The following is a 20,103-nucleotide window of genomic DNA, read 5'->3' on the forward strand; positions in this document are numbered from 1 at the left end:
TGTGCACTTTAAATGACCTTGGTCACCATCACAGGGGAGGTTGTCACTAAAGTAGCCTATGAAGGGACAAGGCAAATGGGTAATGTGCAGTGAATTCTGTAAGAGGAATTGGTTGAACTTGTGGCTTGGCTGAAAAATAGAAGGATGTCTGTGTCTCTAATGTACTTGTCAGCATGCTGCTAACAGAGGTTGGTTTGTCCCAATATAACTTCTTCTTTTTTAAATATTTTTTATTGTTTTATATCATACATCTCCTTTCTATGTTGAGCAGTGTCCTCTCTAGGTGTCCAAGATGTTAACATGCGAATGTACAAACATCATCATCATCATCATTATAGTCATATATATATTAACAAATGTGCAGTAACATATAAACATATATGATAACATCCATCGTATTATAACATATATTGTCTTCCATTAGGGTGCCGATTATATTACCATCAAGTAAAAGAAAAAAAAATTACCCCTCTGTTTTTCTTTCTCATATTCACCATATTTCACCCAATTTTACAACGACAATCCATCTCTTTCCGTCTTCCTTCTCCTTCCCTCCCTTCCCTTCTCCCCTCTCCTTCCCTCTCCTTCCCTCTCTCCTTCTCCTCTCCCCTCTCTACTTTCCTCTCCTCCCTTTTCCTCCCCTCCTCCCCCTTCTCTTTACTCTTCTCCACCTCCCTCTCTCCTTTCCCCTCTCTCTTTCCCTCTTCTTCCATCTCCTTCCTTCTCCTCTTCCCCCAACCTTTCTCCCCTCCTCTCCCCTCCTCCACCCCACTCCACTCCCCTGTCTCCCGTCATCTCTCCACTTCTCTTTCCTTCCATCTTTTTCTCTTCGTTGTTGCATATAGATTCCCAATTCCCTACAGAATACGGTGCATTTTCCAAATACCATCTCTTTCAAATATAACTATACATTTTCTTGAAATTACATTAGAAGAAAACAGACTTAATATCTACATAAACAGTGTGTTGATGGCAGTGATAATCATGATTATAGTAACATAATAATAATTATTCTTCATATTAATAATTTTACAAACATTATCATCATTATGATCATATATATATAAACAAATATGCAGTAATATATAAACAAATATGCAATAATATCAATCATATTATAACATATATTATCTTCCATTATAGTATCGTTTATATAACCGTCAAAAATATTTACTCATCTGTTTTTCTTTCTCCTATAAACCATATTTCACCTAATTACCCCTGATCACCCTGATCAAAAGTTTTAAACTACCTCAAAAACTCCACTAATATCCTCTACCTCACTAGGAAACAATCTGGCTAGACATTCAAGCAAATAAGAAAACTCCAAAAGCCAAAACAAAAAAAAATTCATTATTGACCCAGATGCCATTAAAACAAAATACATGGCTTTAAGGAAAAACAAAGGAGAGATCCCAGCGTGTGAGTGAGATCGCAATATTATCGGATCATCTTCCCACTGCAAAATCAAGGCAGAGCTTCATCCCCAGCACCAAGGCAAGGCTTCAGCTACAAAAATACCCGATACCCCTAACACCGACTCACTGATTTCTGATCGATTGATTAATATAATAGATTGATAGTACTTGAGTAATTGTCCAGTAAACTAATATATTAGCTTAACTGAGAAGACTAACTTTAATTACTGATTTATTGTATAACTGTAATTACTGCAATGAGTGCAGCATTGATTGACTATCATATTGAAAAATTAGTGTTATTGATTAGTGTTGCATTGATTACCAATAAATAAATTACCAGGAAGAAATCTAGCTAGAAATTCAAACAAAATCAAAAATTTAATTAATTATTTGACTGGTTAAGTAATACTAATTAATCACACACTGATTGTCAATAAATTTGATTAATTAATTTGCTAAAACACTGATTTATTATTGACATTACTTAATTAATTTGTAATTTATTTATTTTTTATTGACATTGATTAATTAATTTGTTTGCTGATTAATTACTTGCTAGATATTGATTTATTATTGATATTGACAAATTAATTTTGTCAAACATTGACTGATCATTGACCATGCCAGGCAAAAACTCAAAAAATCGACCACCAAACACCCACAAATGATAGATATCACTATCAATGATGACCCCAACAATTCCAGAACATGCTATAAATGAAATGAATCTATCAACAAATATGATGAATTCGAGAAATGCTGTTTATGTACCAAATATGCCCACCGCACTTGCCTGAAAATAAACAAATAGGTAGCCAATTTCCTACAAGCATATCCTACATTTCTCCATCTATGTCCATCTTCTTTGCCAAAGTTCAGCAACTTAATTGCCATGTCTGATAGGGTCCATACCAGGGGTGAAATCCAGCAGGTTCTGACAGGTTCTGGAGAACTGGTAGCAGAGGTGAGTTTCAGCAGGTTCTGATCAGTTCTGGAGAACCAGTAGCGGAAATTTTGAGTAGTTTGGAGAACTGATAGTAAAAATTCTGACTGGCCTTCCCCACATCTATTCTCTGCCTTCCAAGTCCCAGATATTGGGAAGAAATGGGGATTTTGCAGTAACCTTCCCCTGGAATGGAGTGGGAATGGAGATTTTGCAGTATCCTTCCCCTGCCATGCCCACCAAGCCATACCACGCCCACCAAACCACGCCCACAGAACCAGTAGTAAAAAATTTTGGATTTCACCACTGGATTGACCTAGCTATCATGATGGCCACAGTTGCAAATACAGCTTGTGGTTGAAGCTGAAGTAGTCATTGAGAGGTAGGATATTGTAGCAGATGATTTTATGAGCTATGCTTAGGTCATACCAAAGGTGGCATAGTTCTAAATTTTCTAAGCCCAGAATTTCAAGTCTGGTGGCATAAGGTATTTTGTTGCGAGCAGAGGACTCTTCTTGTGAAATATTTCTGGATATGTTCAATTGTATTAATGTCCGATATGCAGTGTGGGTTCCAGACAGATGAACTGTATTCGAGAATTGGTCTAGCAAATGTTTTGTATGCTCTGGTTAGTAGTGTAATATTACTGGAGAAGAAGCTATGCAAGATTAGGTTTACAACCCTTAATGCCTTTTTGGCGATGTTGTTACAGTGGGCTTTGGCACTTAGATCATTTGATACAGGGGTGAAATTCAAAAATTTTTCCTACCAGTTCTGTGGGCGTGGCTTGGTGGGTGTGGCAGGGGAAGGATATTGCAAAATCTCCATTCCCACCCCAACTGAAAGAGCCTTGATAGTACAGTGGTCTAAAGTACCCTGTTATTAACACAGCTGCCTGCAATTACTGCAGGTTCGAATCTCACCAAGGCTCAAGGTTGACTCAGCCTTCCATCCTTTCTAAGGTAGGTTAAATGAGGACCCAGTTTGTGGGGGCAATAAGCTGACTTTGTATAAATATACAAAAGTATGAAGGCTATTGCTTAACGCACTGTAAGCCGCCCTGAGTCTCCGGAGAAGGGCGGCATATAAATCAAATTAAAAAAAAACAAAAACCTGGGGCCAGCCAGAAGTGATATTTGCCAGTTCTCTGAACTACTCAAAAGTTCCACTACCAGTTCTCCAGAGCCTGTTAGAACCTGCTGGATTTCACCCCTGATTTGATATGAGTACTCCAAGGTCCTTGACAGAGTGAGGGTCATCTACAAGGTTGAATCCACTCAGCTTGTATTTTGTGTTCTGATTCTTTTTGCCAATGTGTAAGACAGAGCATTTGTTGATTTGAGATTTGGAGTTTCCAATTTTTTGACCATTCCGACACAAAGTCGAGCATTGTTAAATAGTTTTACATCATCGGCAAAGAGAGTGCAGTTACTTATAATATGATCACAAAGGTCATTTATGTATAGTATGAAGAGTGTTGGTCCTAGAATGCTGCCTTGGGGGACACAGCTATTAACAGGTGCAGGATTTGATAGGGCGCTTTCTATTTTGACACTTGTTATCTGTTTGACAGGAACGCGGTTATCCAATTATGGAGGGGTCCAGAGATGCCATAGGATTTTAGTTTTAGAAGTAGTTTGTCACGTACCACTGAATCAAAGGCTTTACAGAAGTCTATGTAAATTGCATCTATTACTTTGCCCTGATCAATATTTTTAGTCCATATGTTTTTGCAGTGTAGAAGTTGTAGATTACAGGATAATTTTTTTCTGAAACCAAATTGTTTATTAGAGAGTAGGTTGTTTGTTTCTAGGTGGAGGGTAATGGCTTGGTTGATGATTGATTCCATGACTTTGCAGGTGACGCAGCATAAAGAGATTGGTCTGTAGTTTTTGACTAGGCTGGGGTCTCCCTTTTTGAAGATAGGGATGAGCATGGCTAGTGACCATAGGTTGGATAGGGAGTTGGTCCTGAAAGATTTTTCAAAGATTATGCTTAGGGGTTCTGCTATAGCAGTGTAAAGCTTTTTTAAGAAGTATGCACACATAGTCCATCAGGCCCAATAGATAGAGATGGTTTTAGTCTACGTAGTGCCTTTTCAACGTTATGTTCTGTGAAATGTATTTGTGTTAGTTATTAGAGGTACGACTAGGGAATGTTGGGCATGAGCCATTGCTGTTTACAAAGACTGAGCCAAAGAATGTGTTAAAGAGGTTTGCTTTAACTGCTTCATCACTGCATTCTTTACCATTAGGTCCTTTTAGGGGTGGGATAGATCTAGAATCTTTAAGATTGTTGTTTACAAAATTATAGAAGGTGCGGTTAGTTAGTTATATAACTATCTTTTTTGTATATTAATCAATATGAACATGAATATTCCAATTATTTCCATGCAATCCAATTTCTTACAAATCAATTAATTATATTTACCAATAATAATAAACCAAATAATTTCCCCCATCTATTCCTCCAAACCACAACATAACCATTTCTGCTTTCAACACAATATACAATTAATATTATCTCAATTATTACAATTTCCTAGTTAAATAGAGCTTTTTTTCTTTTGTGTTTTAAAATCTTGAACTCTCCTCTTTTGCCCTAAATTTCCCATTGTTTGCACCTACCTTTTTTGGTGAGGAAAAAGAAAAGAAATCTGCTGCCTAATTTTCCAACGTTGCAGCAAACAAGCCAACAGCCTGTTTCACTTTCAGTTTCGTTTTGAGCTTGGTTTGCACAAGGAGAAAAAAAAATCTGCTCGAGCAATTTAGCAAGCAGCAAGAGCCCTGCGCAAAACAGCTGAGAGCAAATCAGCTGAGAGTGGGGAAGCCGAGCTAATCAACGTGCTAATTAACCTACACGGAAGCTGTAAGGGGCTGTTTTTTCTATTTTTGCAGGCATTGGTCTACTTATTTGTTTTCTTTTAACACAGAACAGCTGTAGGGCAGCCCTTTGAAGCCCCGCGGCAAGAGTTTAAACAGTTTTTTTTCCTCTAGCCATCAGCTGGGACTCAGGAGGCAGCTGGGACTCAGGAGGCAGAATGAAAAATTGGGACTTTTTTAAAACGCCACGGGACACGGGACAAATTACTAAAAATCGGGACTGTCCGTCTGGTCACCTTAATGTAATCCCTACACAAATCAGTGGTGATTCCCCCCCCATACAATATTTATGTTCACTTTTCATTATTTGAGTTTCCTCATTTTATACCTTTTCTCAAGGCACATATGAGATGCGAACTCCCCTAAAAGTCCTAAGTGTCTTAAACCTAGGGTTTTGTTCCTGTTATTTGTGACAGTTGTTTCTTACTTTGCAGCCTCACTGATGGACATTGGGGGGTTTCAAGTGTTTTTTGACAGAACAACACGTCATGATATATCATGTCCATTTCTTCTTTTCTTTTGCCCCTCATTTCAACTCCTTCACTGTGTGGATTGGAGATCCTGAGGGAAGGAGGCTTCCATCAAATCTCCCTCTGTTTTCTTGAGGAGGATTTCTCAGGAGGTAATATAAAGTCCTCCTATTCCCAATAGAGATCTATAGAATACTTCTTCCTATTTTATTATTTATGTATTTTAAAATTGGTTCTCCCTTGAATGGAAGTGTAGAAAGATGTTGACTCTTCTTTATTGTGGAGCTGAAATGGTGGTTAAAATTCCAATTCAAGTAAGAGGATGTAGGAAGTTAGCACCCATCCCTCTCCTAGAAAAATGAAATATTCTAGGAAATATTAAAAAGGCAGAATATTATATTTCCCTGGATGAGAAATGGAGAAACATGTTTTTAGGCAGGAAGCAGACTCACTCTTAATAGCCCCCACCATCCTCAATAGCCCACAGCAGATGTCCACACTTAAGAGGTAAAGAGATAGCTCGTTGTATTAATAGGCAAATGCCCTCACCCAAGATCCAACAAAGGTAGGATTAGCCCTCTACCCATCTCACCACATGGCACCTGGAAAGATTACATTACCCAGCAAGGCTCAACCAAGCCTGGGACTCAGGACAGCCTACAGAGGTGCCCCTGTATGGCCCCATGGGAGTCTGAAAACCAATCAGAATACAAGCTCAAATTCAAAAGCGCAGAGAGGGCATAAAACTAGGGCACTCTCAGCATCTCTCCCCCTTTTTTTTTGTCCTTCACCCAACATCTTCAAGGCATGTGATCCTGTCCACCATTAAAACCTTCTTTCCAACCAACTTCCATGAATCCAGTGTCTTTTTCCCCACTTGGAACTGAACCCAGAAGGACATTTCTTACAACAAGGAGGAAACTTATTAGATTTGTATTCTCTCTTCAGAAAGTCCAGCTAGTCTAGATAGTACTGTCACCTTTCATTTTTCCTTCTTGTTTGGGTTGAGTAATTCTTTTACAGAATAGCAACAGCAACAGCACTTAGATTTATATACCGCTTCATAGTGCTCTTACAGCCCTCTCTAAGCGGTTTACAGTCATCCTATTGTCCTCAACAATCTGGGTCCTCATTTTACCCACCTCAGAAGGATGGAAGGCTGAGTCAACCTCGACCGGGTGAGATTTGAACTGCTGAACTGCAGCTAGCAGTCAGCTGAGGTAGCCTGCGGTGCAGTACTCTAACCTCTCGGCTCTTACAAAATAACAGAGTTGAAGATCTCCTAGTCCACCCCTCTGCTCAGGCAGGAAACCCTATACCGTTTCAGACAAACGTTTGTCCAATCTCTTCTTTAAAAAAGTGTTCTGAAGGCAAGTTATTCCACTGATCTATTGTTCTAACCGTCAGGAAAATGGTTAATTCTAAGCAACGAAAATTTAAGAGAGATTCTTATTAGGAAATGTTATTTTTTAAAACTAGTACTTTTGAATACAATACTCTTTACTGCAGCATAACACTGTCAAAAGCAGTTGGATTGTGAAGGCTTCCTGATCAAGGGGAGCATGACTGCCCTCTCTTGGTTTCCCATGGGAAATGCACCATTCTCCACTTCTTCCCTCAGCATCTTTGGCCCACAGAAAACCCACCAGGGTGTTGACTCTGCAAAGAGAAGGGGGGAACACCATGTACTTCAGCATTGGGCCACTGTTGCAGATTCGGAAAGTAGTGAGTTCATAAGGCTTGCCTCCTTAGGATGCTGGACTCCCTCTCTTTAACCCTTTGAGCTTCGCAGGCAGTTAAAAAGGCCACAAGAACATCTTAAAGGGAAGCGAGCCAGAGGTGGAAAGGGCTGGTGTGTGTATGTGGGTGTGTGGAGGTTCTTTCCATATGTAAGAAGAAATCAAACCCACGTTATCCCAAATAAAATATTAACCGTAAGAAAAAAAGCCCTTAGAATTATTATCCATAAAGAAAAGCCTCAGAAAAGCCAAAAGACCACGGCGCTAATAAAAACCGCCTGAAGCCCAATCCATATTCCAGCCAGATGCCTAAAGAAAACATTGTAACAAGAAGCTAACTGCAAAGGGATGCAGGCACTTAAGGCGATAAGGAGCTTATTGAAAGAGCAACCCAACTATCTAGATGGCTCCATTCATAAGCAAAGCAAATACTGCCTGCAGAAGTCCACTCATGACAGGATATTTCAAAACCCCTTACAGCAATTTTGACAGCTAACAAAAGTAGAGTGATAGGATTAGAGCAAGCAGTCCCTCACCCTAAAATCTAACACAGGACAGAGCCATCAGCCACAATAAGAATTACCTAACTCCCTTTCAGAACACAAAGCCCATATTGCATAAATCCCAAACTTCAAAGTTACAGAATCATATAAAAACCCTTCCACTCACCCAGCTTGTTGGTCAGCTGCCCCAGAACTGCATGCTGTGTACATCCAGATACAATCATTTGCATATTGGGAGTGGAGACCTCCAGATCCCATGTTTCCCTACCACCCTATTCAATGATACTAACAGGTAGAGGGGAAAGCAGAGCTCCAGATGAGGAATAAATTCAGGTCCCAGAAAAGAAAATGGGGGGGGACTGTATAGTCTTTTCTGCCCCATTTCTTCGGAAAAGCTCCTAGATAGGGGGAGTGGGTAAGCTTGCATGGCAAAGGTTGAGCAGGAAATCAGAAAAGATTAGCAAGGAAGATTGCAAAAGATTATGCCTGCATTTTCATTATGCACTGGATGGCACTAAACTAGGTTTGGTGCCTCTGCAGTTCAATTTGTCACAGGAGGGTAGTGAACCAGATCATCATGTTAAGCCTTAATGTTTCATGTGAACTGAGCCCCTCAATTTGGTTGACCTGTTTGTGTTCAGGGCATGTTGTGTGAACTTGCATGGCTGAGCGTAGGAAGAAAGAGAAATGGAGCGTCCTAAAAGTAGGGTAAATTGACTGGCATGTCATTTGCTGTGGGCTGAATTTTCATCATTTGCTAAATACACTGAATATTCTAGGTGGAAGTCATCAATTTACCATCTCAGAAAAGCCCTTCTATGGGGATGAGTTTTGTTGAATGGTTGTTGAGGGATTAATGGCTTGTTCTTGTATTCTAGACTAGAATGAACATTGCTATACTTGGAAAAGCATTGAAAAGGACGTTCAGTAACTAGATTATTATTTCCCTTTCCCTCAGGAAATCGGCTGACGTACATATTATAGGTAGTCCTCAACTGAGCATGGAAGGGTAGGAAGAAGTTGACTCATCCATATGGTAGAGCTGAGATAGTGGTCAAAATTCCAACTCAATGCAAGATGAGGAAATTTATTAGATTTGTATTCTCCCTTTCCTTTGGAAAATCAAGCTGGAGTACATTGTACAGTCACCTTTTCTTCTTGTTTCGGTTGACTTATTCCTTTCTTCCTCAGCAACAGATTTAAATGAGATTCTTGTTAAGAAATTTTTCCCCTAATACCAGTACTTTAAATACAATGCTATTTACTACAGTAGAACATTGCCAAAAGCTTCCCAATCAAGGAGCCCCTTCCTAGGGGAGTGCACCATTTCTCCGCTCTTTCCATGAGCACCTTCCGTGCACAGAAAATCCACCAGGGGGGGCACTTCAGCTTTGGGCCCCTGTTAAAATAGGAAGAAAGTAAAATAGGAAGAAAATCTTTCAGTTTTTGCCTTTCTAGGATCCTGGAGTCTCTCTCACTTTAACCCTTTGAGCTTTGCAGGAAGTTATAAAGGCGGCCAGAAAGTCTTAAGGATCCAGAGGTGGAGAAGGTAGGGGTGTGTGTGTGTGTGTGTTCTTCTTATAGAAAGGGAGGCAGAGGATTCTCACTCTAAAAAAAAGGGAAGAGAAACCTTCCTAGTCCTCATCCAGGTTCAGTTTTAGGGGGTTTGAGGAGTGGGAGATCCCTTCCTGAGACCCCCTGTTTCCCTCCCTCCTAACCTCCCTTTCCCGTGGTTGTAAGAGGCATGGGGGAAAGCAGAGACCACGCACGCTGCCCTGGGGAATAAATCCAGATCCTCGGAAAGGAAAGTGGGGGGAACCTGAGAGTCCTTCGCACCCCATTTCCTGGTGAAGGCTCCTGTGTAAGGGGAGAGCTTGCATGGGAAATCTCAAGACGGAAATAAGAAATATATTTGCAAGGAAGAGAGGCAGATTGTTGTCCCCAATTCGGGTCTGAGCCTGGTGCAGAAGCCAATGATGGACGCCAGATACGAAGTGCAGGTTTTCCTATTGCTCTTTATTGGAGCACTCCAAGGAAAAGGGCTCCTGGCAGTGGTGAAATCCATTTTTTTTTTACTACCGGCTCTGTGGGCGTGGCTTGGTGGGCGTGGCAGGGGAAGGATACTGCAAAATCCCCATTCCCATCCCACTCCTGGGGCCAGACGGAGGTAGTATTTGCTGGTTCTCTGAACTACTCAAAATTTCCGCTACCGGTTCTCCAGAACCTCTCAGAATCTGCTTGATTTCACCCCTGGCTCCTGGCCAAAATGCCAAGAACCAGGAACAAAGGATTAAGAAAGCTTTATACATTAAAGAAATGAAAAAACATTTGGAGGTACACAACTTTCCTTCCACTAATTTAGAATTGTTTTATAGGACAGAGAAAGAATGGCAAGCCGTCCTTTAGCAAGTGGGGGAAGTGGAAAAGGCCCTTCCGGTGCTCAGTCTGGAATCCATGGGGAGATCTGGGCAAGAACTGGGCAGAAGATCCTGGAGGAGAAAACCACCCTTTCAGAAGTTCAGCCCTGGAACTTCAGGAGCTTCCAATACAAGGAGGATGAGGGTCCCCGAGGACTTTGCAGCCGACTCCATTCCTTTTGTAGTCGATGGTTGAGATCAGAAAAGCACACAAAAGCGCAGGTGCTGGACCTGGTGGTTCTGGAGCAGTTCCTGGCGCTTCTGCCCCTGCAGATGGAGAGCTGGGTGCGGGAGTGTGGAGCAGAAACCAGCTCCCAGGCGGTGGCCCTGGTGGAAGGCTTCCTCCTGAGCCAGGCGGAGGAGGAGAAGGAGAAGGTTGAGTTGCAGGTGAGAGGACGTCCTCTCGGGACTCCAGAAAAAGTTGAATATAATAAACAAGAAGTTCACATTTTTGTATCCTTTTCATAGTATCTTATCAAGATATAAAATACAAAAAAATGAAAATAGTAGGAAATGGTGGGTGGGAAGGGAAGGGAAAGAAGTTTAGGGGAAAGGGGGAAAAAAGAAACAAAACCATTGACTTTTTTTTAGCAAAGTCACATAAAATGAAAACATTACAGTTTCAGTGTTTTACTTTTACATATTTAATATGTACTAGCAAATTCTGTAAAAACAAACTTACATAATCAGAAAAACTCAAAGTTTCATTTTTTTTTTCATTTTTTTTCCATCTCAAAAACAAAATCCAGCAATGGTTCCAAAGAAACAAGGTTCGGTGTGGTCTTTTCTTTAACTAAAGCAGTTAATTTTTCCATCTCTGCTAATTCCATCAGTTTTTCCAACCACTTCTCCATTTGGCAATTAAAGTATCCTTCCCTTTTATGCATAAAGCATTCTTGCTGCTCTCAACATAGATAACAGCAAAATTCATGATTGTTTTTCAATCTCTTTGTCTATTAAACCTAAAAGAAAAGTCTCTGAGTCCCACTTTGAGAATCTTCTGCAGTAAAATATAAATCTTACCCCAGTATTTCTTTGCTTTGTCACAAGTCCAGCAGAGATGGTAAAAAGGTCTTTTTTTACATTTAAATTTCAAACATGTATTTGAAATTTCTTTATATATCTTTGGTAGTTTATCAGTGTTAACTAGAAGGATACATCATTTTATAAAAGATTTATTTTAAATTATAATTTAATACAAATATTAAACTCTTCAACTACATCTTCCCCTTGTTGAGGCATTATATTATACACAAAAATCTTTGCCTTTGGATCAATGTATTCAAATTTTGATGTCTTCTTACCAGACTTTCCTGGTACTTTGCATACTATGTGGAGATGCTTCACTGATCTTTGTGTAGTTCCCTTATCCATTCTAGAAGAAAGATTTTGCACAGGGATTTCTTTCTTTCTTCCCAGCCTTATTGATCGACACCGAGTAATTTGCAGTGGTATTCACTGGAAAAGAAACCACTTCATGATGTGTGATGTCCATTAATTCTTTTCTCCTATTTCAAGTCCTTCGAAATGGAGATCAGAGATCCTGAGAGAAAGAGGCATCTGTCAAATCTCCCTCAAGAACTGTCTTTCAGGGGGATCCCTCAGGGAGATCCAATTCAGGACACCTCAGGAGGTAATATAAGGTCCTTCCACTCGTTTGATCAATCCTAATTTTCTCATCTTCTCAGTGTTCTCTCCTCTATAGCATTCCTCCACCCACTTTACTAATGATGCTTTTTGAAATTCTGTCTCCCTTACAGGGAAGAATAGAAGGAAGTTGACTCTTTGTTCTGGGGGAGCAGAAACCAGGATTGAACCTCCAACTCAGGCAAGAGAACTACATTCATTTACTAGATTTTCATTTTCCATTTCCCTCAGGAAATCAGAGGATGTGGACAGCATAGGTAGTAGTCTTAAGTATGAAAAATGGGCATATCACTGCTGTGTAACTTTGAACAGTCACTAAAAACTAAAAGCTGTTGTTAGTCGGGAACTACATGTAGTGTCGTCTGCCATTTTGCCCTCTGCTTTTGGTTGGAGATTCTTTTTAGGAATTTTTTTTAAGACTAGTATTTTAAAAACAAAACTCTTTTGCTAATTACCATGTTTACCCCAAAATAAGACCCGGTCTTATATTCTCTTAGGCCCTGAAATAAGCACTCAGGCTTATTTTTGGGGGTGTCTTATTTTTTTCACATAAGGAGGTGGCGAGCTCGTTGGCCCAGCCCTCTCCATCCCACCGCCTGCCTGCCTTCGGCCACAGTGGCCCAACCTTTCAGCACACCCCGGTCTCCACCTGCCCTGCTTCTTGGGCCTGCTGCTGCTGGGACACTTTTGGCCCCTGACTGCCAAGGGGCTGCCTGTGCTGTGTAGGCCTCCTGGCAGTGCTGCTTTCGGCCATCTTGCTGGGTTGCTCCTGCCTGCTCCAGGATGAGTCATCCCAGATCTATGACTTATGGAGCCCCACTGCTGAAGGTGGAGCTGCGACACCCACGCTGCCTCGCACAGCCAGCACGAGAGGTAGCACCCACCAGGGCCAGGGCAAAAACAGTGCCAGGCTCAACTCATAGCCCGGCGCTTGCGTAAACCTGCAGGAAGGCGCTCAGCAGTCCAAAGGTGGCAGTGGGTAAGGCGGCGTGGTTCCACCAGTGGCCATTGGCAAAGGGGTCTCTGGCAGGCTGGCGATTGGAGGGTGCTCGGAGGTCGTAGATCTCGGCCGACTTGCCCCGCCCCAGGCAGGAGCAGCCCAACGCAGTGGCCAAGAGTAGCGCTGCCAGGAGGGCAAAGAGCTCCCGTGGAGCCAGCAGCAGCACAGGCAGTCACTCATGCCATCCGGGATCCTCCGTATCTCTGGGGGGAGCTCGTTCCAGTTAGTAGGTGCCCCCACAGAGAAGGCTCTCCCCCTGGGGGCCGCCAGTCGGCATTGTTTGGCCAACGGCACCCGGAGGAGCCCCTCTCTATGTTAGCGTACCAGCCTGTGGGAGGCTATTGGTGGTAGTAGGCGGTCCCGCAAGTACCCAGGTCCTAAGCCATGGAGCGCTTTAAAGGTGGTAACCAAAACCTTGAAGCACACCCGGAAGACCACCGGGAGCCAGTGCAGCTCGCGCAGGAGAGGTGTTACATGGGAACGCCATGTCGCTCCCATTACCACCCGCACGGCCGCACTCTGCGCCAATTGGAGCCTCCGGGTGCTCCTCAAGGGGAGCCCCATGTAGAGAGCGTTGCAATAGTCCAGGCGGGAGGTGACAAGGGCATGAGTGACCATGCGTAACGAGTCCCAATCCAGAAAGGGACGCAACTGGCGAATCAGGCGAACCTGATGAAAAATCCTATGGCAAGTTGCGCGCTCTCTCCGTGGGGGCCAATGATTCGCCCCCAATAGTCAGTGATGGCACCAACTGACTATATCGGAACGTCGGAAACCACAGCCACTCGGTCTTGGATGGGTTGAGCCTGAGCCGATTCCTCCCCATCCAGATCCGCACGGCCTCCAGGCACCGGGACATCACTTCAAGGGCATCGTTGGGGTGGTCTGGGGTGGAGATGTACAGCTGGGTGTCATCAGCGTACTGGTGGTACTTCACCCCAAAACCACGGATGATCTCGCCCAGCGGCTTCACATAAATGTTGAACAGGAGGGGCGAGAGGACCGACCCTTGCGGCACCCTGCATATGAGGGGCCTCGGGGTTGGCCTCTGCCCCCCTGTCAACACAGACTGCAACCGGTCAGAGAGAAAGGTGGAGAACCACTGCAACTCAGTGCCTTCCACCCCTAACTTTTCCAGCCGGTGCAGCATGATACCATGGTCGATGGTATCAAAAGCCGCTGAGAGAACTAACAGGACCAGGACAGAGGAGCATCCCCTGTCCCGAGCTCTCCAGAGATCATCTACCAACGCGACCAATGCCGTTTCCGTGCTGTACCCGGGCCTGAAGCCTGACTAGAACGGATCTAGATACGTCGTTTCATCCAGGTGCTGGGGGAGCTGTTGCGTGACCACACTCTCAACAACCTTCGCCACGAAGCGAAAGTTGGAGACCGGACGATAATTTACCAACATTGCCGGGTCCAGGGAAGGCTTCTTGAGGAGGGGCCTCACCATCGCCTCTTTCAAGGCAGCGGGAAAGTCACCCTCACCCAGCAAAGCATTTATAATCCCCTGTAGCCAGCCTCGTGTGACTTCCTGGGAAGCCAGTACTAACCAGGAAGGACACGGGTCCAATAAACAAGTGGTCGGGTTCAGTCTACCCAGAATCCTGTCCACGTCCTCAGAGGTCACAGGATCAAACTCATCCCAGATAACATTCTCAAGACCTGCCCCTGTCTCTCCCCCTGAGACTACCCAGTCGGAGTCCAAATCTATATAAATCTAATAAAACACACAAACAAACAAACAAACAAACAAGGCAGTGGCGAGTGCGTCAGAAGGGAAAAACAGGACTCGGCTTACAGCAGCTGCCTGAAATGTGCTTGCAGTGACTGCTGGACACAAAGTGGGCAACCCTCTGCCTCCACCGGCTGCCGGTGCTGTCGCTGCATGTTTTCAAAGGGGGAAAAAAAAATCCTGCAGTCTCTCACCATTGCTGTGCAAAGCCGAGCATAGGCAACAACAGCTGTACCTTCTCCCTTTGAAATCATGCTGGGATGTGACCTAAGTAAGACCGGCTTGACTTACTGTTGAAATGCCTCGTGGCTCTTTCCTGAAGGGAGGGTGGCTCTTCTCTGTGTTTCGCCATCATGTGCAGTGCAAGGGGCAGTGCACAAGTCTACTTTTTGTTTTTGATGCACTCGCCATTCGCAGCAACTGGGACTGCTGCAGAGGGCACCAGCAGCAGGCGGACTCTTGCTTCTCCCCCCATTCTTTTCTCCTCTGCTTCAGCCCAGGCCAGCCCTCCACCCAGCAGCTAAGGATGAGGGGCTCGCCCACCTCTCCATGAGGCCCCTCAGGGAATTTGGCGTGCAAATCAAAAGAAAGCGCTGCAAGTCTGGGCGTCCTTTCCGTTTGTTCCCCCCTCCTCTCTCTCTTGCCCCCTCTCCTTCCCTGGGAACTGTGTGGGGAGAGGGGAAGGCCATCAAGGGGACGCTGGCAAGACACTCTTGGCAAAGCGTCCCAACTGCCAGAGCCCAGAATTTTAAGGCAGAAAAGTGAAAGGGGGGGGGGTGGATTTCAAAGGCCCTGGAGAAAAAGAGCAAAGCTCTTCTGTTTGCTGTCCGAAGCAGATGCCGAGGCTGACCCTGCGGGAAGCAATCTGCTTCTCCACGCAAAACCTCATGGGCGTTGCAGAACCATAGGGGAAGGGGAGCCTGGCCTTCTTTGCTTGCGGAGTGTGTGGCAGAACTGGAGGACTAGGTTGGACCATGGGGGCTGAACAAGCACGGGCTACGGCGTGGCACCATCCCGGCCTGCCCCTTGGCTTCAATCGTCTCACGGAGGCACCAGCAACAACTAGAGGTGTGGGGGTGAGTGGGAAAGGCACGTTATCCGGCCCGCAGCTGTGGGCAAGCAAATACGGACAGAGTGGCAGAGGGTCCACATGGCGCATCTGGTAGGTCAGATTGTGAACCTTCCCACCCACCCGCACCTCTGCCAGTGCCGCTGCTATGAGGCGAGGCAAGTGGTGGGGCGGGGATGGCGCCACGGCGTAGCCCCTGCATTCTCAGCCCCCGCCATCCAACCTGGTCTTCCAGTTCCACCACACACTCCGCAGAAAGACATGCCTCTCCCCACGCCCCCACGCAGGCTGCAGTTGCTTCCACACACCATCTGGCCCCACGCACGTGCTCGGCACTTCCTGTGATGGCCATGCCCATTGCCCCACCCTCCCTGATGACACTCTGAACTCGGGCTTATTTCAGGGTAGGGTTTATATTAGGAGCAGCAGTAAAAATCATGCTAGGTCTTATTATCGGGGTGGGTCGTATTTCCTGGGAATCACGGTATTCAGGCTTTTCAATAAAAAATGTTTTATAGAATTCTTCATGGTGCTCTTCTTTTATGTAATTCGTTGAGTGGGATTTCTGCAAGGATCCTCAAAAATATTTAAATATTCAAACTGGCAAATTACCGTTTTTGAAAAGAATGTTTACCATATTCATAAGAAAAGGATGTGGTTAATAGCTGAGATTAAATTCTAAGACTGTGGTCATATAGACATGTCTCCAAGTAAAACTTGTTCTGAAAGAGAATATAAATTTCGCTTTCAAAGTAAATATTAATCCCCTGATTTTTGCCTGGATTTGAGGCCAAACAATCCACCTTTGGATTAATAGATCCAGAAGGAAGAGTATTTTGATGATGGTTGGCTGGCTGGCTGGCTGTTTGGTAGATCAATTGATCAAGGAGGAAACTGGGCTTATATAACCTGAATGGCACCGAAAGTTCTACAGAATCATTCAAATTGATAAAACCTGCCTAAAATATTTTTTTAGTAAAATGCTTTTTGTTCTGTCCATTTTATCATCTAAACCATGGATTCCTACTAAGTATAGCTACTTCCCTTAGTGTATATGTTTGCTTTGGGAATTTCTAAACAATAGGAAAGATCCTGCAGTCCCTCCTTGGTCTCTTCTGTACTTTTTTTGTTCCCTTTCAGGAGAGTCTTGTGTCCTTTGAGGAGGTGGCTGTGTATTTCTCCGAGGAGGAGTGGTCTCAGCTAGATCCTCACCAAAGAGCTCTGCATTGGGAAGTCATGCTGGAGAATTATAAGAACGTGTAAGGATAACATATGCAGTATATATTAGAATTTGGCACAATACCTGAAGACAATTAATATGACTTCTGACAGAGTGATCTTTTCCCCTAACCTTTCACTCACTTTCATTTCTCTTTCCTTTTGAAGGTGAGAATGAGACTGACAATAAAGACGCTGGAGAATCAATCAAAGTATTTAGACAAGGAGAAGTAATGAAGAAACCTGCAATTCAAACAGAATTCCAAAGGCAGGAGAGAAACCTGTCAAATATCTGGAATAAGGAAAGCTCATCATCTTTGATTGTTGCTCAGATGCAGGAGTTTATTGATCAACGAGAAAAACTAAAGAAGACATATATTGGGAACAGTATAAGACTCTTCAAAGACACATTAGATGTAAATGGACCCTGTCCATCACAAGCCAAAGGACCAGCCAATATATGCAATGAACATGGAAACAAGACTATTAATGAAAGGACATGCACAAGGGAGAAGCCGTATAAATGCATGGAACGTGGAAAGGGCTTTACCAAAAAGAGTACCCTTATTACCCATCAAAGGATCTACACAGGGGAGATGCCATATCAATGCATGGAGTGTGGAAAGGACTTCAGAACAAGCAATGAACTTGTATCCCATCAAAAGATCCACACAGGAGAGAAGCCATATAAATGCATGGAGTGTGGAAAGGACTTCAAAAGAAACAGTCATCTTAAATGCCATAGACAGATCCACACAGGGGAGAAGCCATATAAATGCTTGGAGTGTGGAAAGGGCTTCAAAACAAACAGTCATCTTAAATGCCATAGACAGATCCACACAGGGGAGAAGCCGTATAAATGCAAGGAGTGTGGAAAGGACTTCAAAACAAACAGTCATCTTAAATGCCATAGACAGATCCACACAGGGGAGAAGCCATATAAATGCTTGGAGTGTGGAAAGGGCTTCAGAACAAGCAATGAACTTGCATCCCATCAAAGGATCCACACAAGGGAGAAGCCTTATAAATGCAAGGAGTGTGGAAAGAGCTTCAGAACAAGCAGTAATTGTACACGCCATCAAAGGATCCACACAGGGGAGATGCCATATCAATGCATGGAGTGTGGAAAGGACTTCAGAACAAGCAATGAACTTGCATCCCATCAAAGGATTCACACAGGAGAGAAGCCATATAAATGCATGGAGTGTGGAAAGGACTTCAAAAGAAACAGTCATCTTAAATGCCATAGACAGATCCACACAGGGGAGAAGCCATATAAATGCTTGGAGTGTGGAAAGGGCTTCAGAACAAGCAATGAACTTGCATCCCATCAACGGATCCACACAGGAGAGAAGCCATATAAATGCATGGAGTGTGGAAAGGGCTTTAGAAGAAGCAGTAATCTTAAATGCCATAGACAGATCCACACAGGGGAGAGGCCATATAAATGCAAGGAGTGTGGAAAGAGCTTCAGCGCAAGCAGTAATTGTACACGCCATCAAAGGATCCACACAGGGGAGATGCCATATCAATGCATGGAGTGTGGAAAGGACTTCAGAACAAGCAATGAACTTGCATCGCATCAAAGGATCCACACAGGAGAGAAGCCATATAAATGCAAGGAGTGGGGAAAGGACTTCAAAAGAAACAGGCATCTTAAATGCCCTAGACAGATCCACACAGGGGAGAAGCCATATAAATGCTTGGAGTGTGGAAAGGACTTCACAAAAAGCAGTGATCTTACATGCCATAGACGGATTCACATAGGGGAGAAGCCATATAAATGCATGGAGTGTGGAAAGGACTTCATAAAAAACAGTGAGCTTACATACCATAGACGGATCCACACAGGGGAGAAGCCATATAAATGCATGGAGTGTGGAAAGGACTTCAGAACAAGCAGTGATCTTACATGTCATACACGGATCCACACAGGGGAGAAGCCATATAAATGCATGGAATGTGGAAAGAGCTTCAGAATAAGCAATGACCTTACATGCCATCAAAGGATCCACACAGGGGAGAAACCATATAAATGCATGGAGTGTGGAAAGGACTTCAGAACAAGCAGTGAGCTTACATGTCATACACGGATCCATACAGGGGGAAGCCATATAAATGCATGGAATATGGAAAGGGCTTCAGCACACCCCATAGTCTTATTTCCCATAACGTAATTCATAGACTGGAGAATCCCCAAAACAAAGATATATTTGGGTGAGAATGTATGCTAATTATTGATTTAATGGGTTCTATGTATGGATTTACAATTTCCGGACTGAACTGTGAAAAGGGGTTTTGAATGTATCTGTATATACAGAACAATTCCTCTCTCACAAAAGGAGCCAGAAGCACCCCAAGTGCTTGTGCAATTTCCTTTTCAAGCATTATGGCCATAGTTTGCTCTTCTGTAGTGTGGTGTGGGCTAGGAAGTCCACCTTTGGTTTAAATAAAATTAATTAAATATCAACTGTGTTGTTTTGTTATTTCCCTTTGCATTGTTACCTCCATAGTCAGAGGAATCTCTTCAAACCATTGGAATCTTCAGGTCTTGTGGTTGGAACGTTTTTCTCTGTTTATTCGTGATCTGTAGATCATGAATGAATCCTAGTATCATTGCTCAGTCTGGTCCAGGTTTCTTTCTTGCCTCTCAAAGGCATTTTTGGGTCATAGAGATAAACGAGAAGGATTAAGACCTGTCACAAGCCAGAACGATCATCTAGGGGGAAAAAAAGAATTATGTGTAGCATGGATGAATAAAGGAGATGCATGGGAAGACAAGATAGAATGTAGATAAGAGAAACAAGGAGATTACAGATAGTTCATGGGAGGACTGTAATTAAATGATCACCAAAGAAATTTATATCAGGGTTTCCTGCAGAAATTAAATCCAGAAAGCACACACAGGTAGACTGATTCAGCGGGACTGATTTAAATAAGAAACTTCTTTATATACAAGAATATATATACAATACCAACAGCAGAGAACAATTTCTTTCAACGTAGTAGAAGTTACAGGCAGAGTACAAGGCAGGAGAGAACAGTTAGTTTCATTT

The 20,103-nt window shown here is 43.4% G+C and overlaps 2 protein-coding genes across 7 annotated transcripts in view; both read left to right on the top strand.

The window, feature by feature from the left end:
• LOC117673942 (uncharacterized) overlaps positions 1-18,662 on the top strand; it is an 85,774-nt gene extending 67,112 nt beyond the window's left edge. The window contains 1 exon segment of the mRNA XM_087885173.1: positions 18,563-18,662. Within this exon segment, the coding sequence (XP_087741299.1) occupies positions 18,563-18,662 (100 nt within the window).
• Positions 9,018-17,354, top strand: LOC148115571 (zinc finger protein 202-like). Of its 6 annotated transcripts, none has more exons than XM_087883775.1 (6): positions 9,018-9,507; positions 10,334-10,762; positions 11,894-12,008; positions 12,136-12,203; positions 16,970-17,088; positions 17,216-17,354. In XM_087883775.1, exons 2-6 carry the CDS (start codon positions 10,346-10,348, stop codon positions 17,217-17,219), a joined length of 723 nt encoding a protein of 240 aa, XP_087739901.1. In that variant the 5' UTR covers positions 9,018-9,507; positions 10,334-10,345; the 3' UTR covers positions 17,220-17,354. The 6 variants fall into 6 exon arrangements, with proteins under 6 accessions (XP_087739901.1, XP_087739899.1, XP_087739900.1 ...); XM_087883771.1 differs by lacking the exon at positions 9,018-9,507 and adding an exon at positions 9,802-9,958; XM_087883773.1 differs by lacking the exons at positions 16,970-17,088; positions 17,216-17,354 and having other exon boundaries at positions 12,136-14,434.
• Positions 18,663-20,103: the final 1,441 nt, after the last annotated feature.

Source organism: Pantherophis guttatus, chromosome 2 (assembly GCF_059756535.1).
Source record: "Pantherophis guttatus breed Tessera chromosome 2, ASM5975653v1, whole genome shotgun sequence".
NCBI lineage: Eukaryota > Metazoa > Chordata > Lepidosauria > Squamata > Colubridae > Pantherophis > Pantherophis guttatus.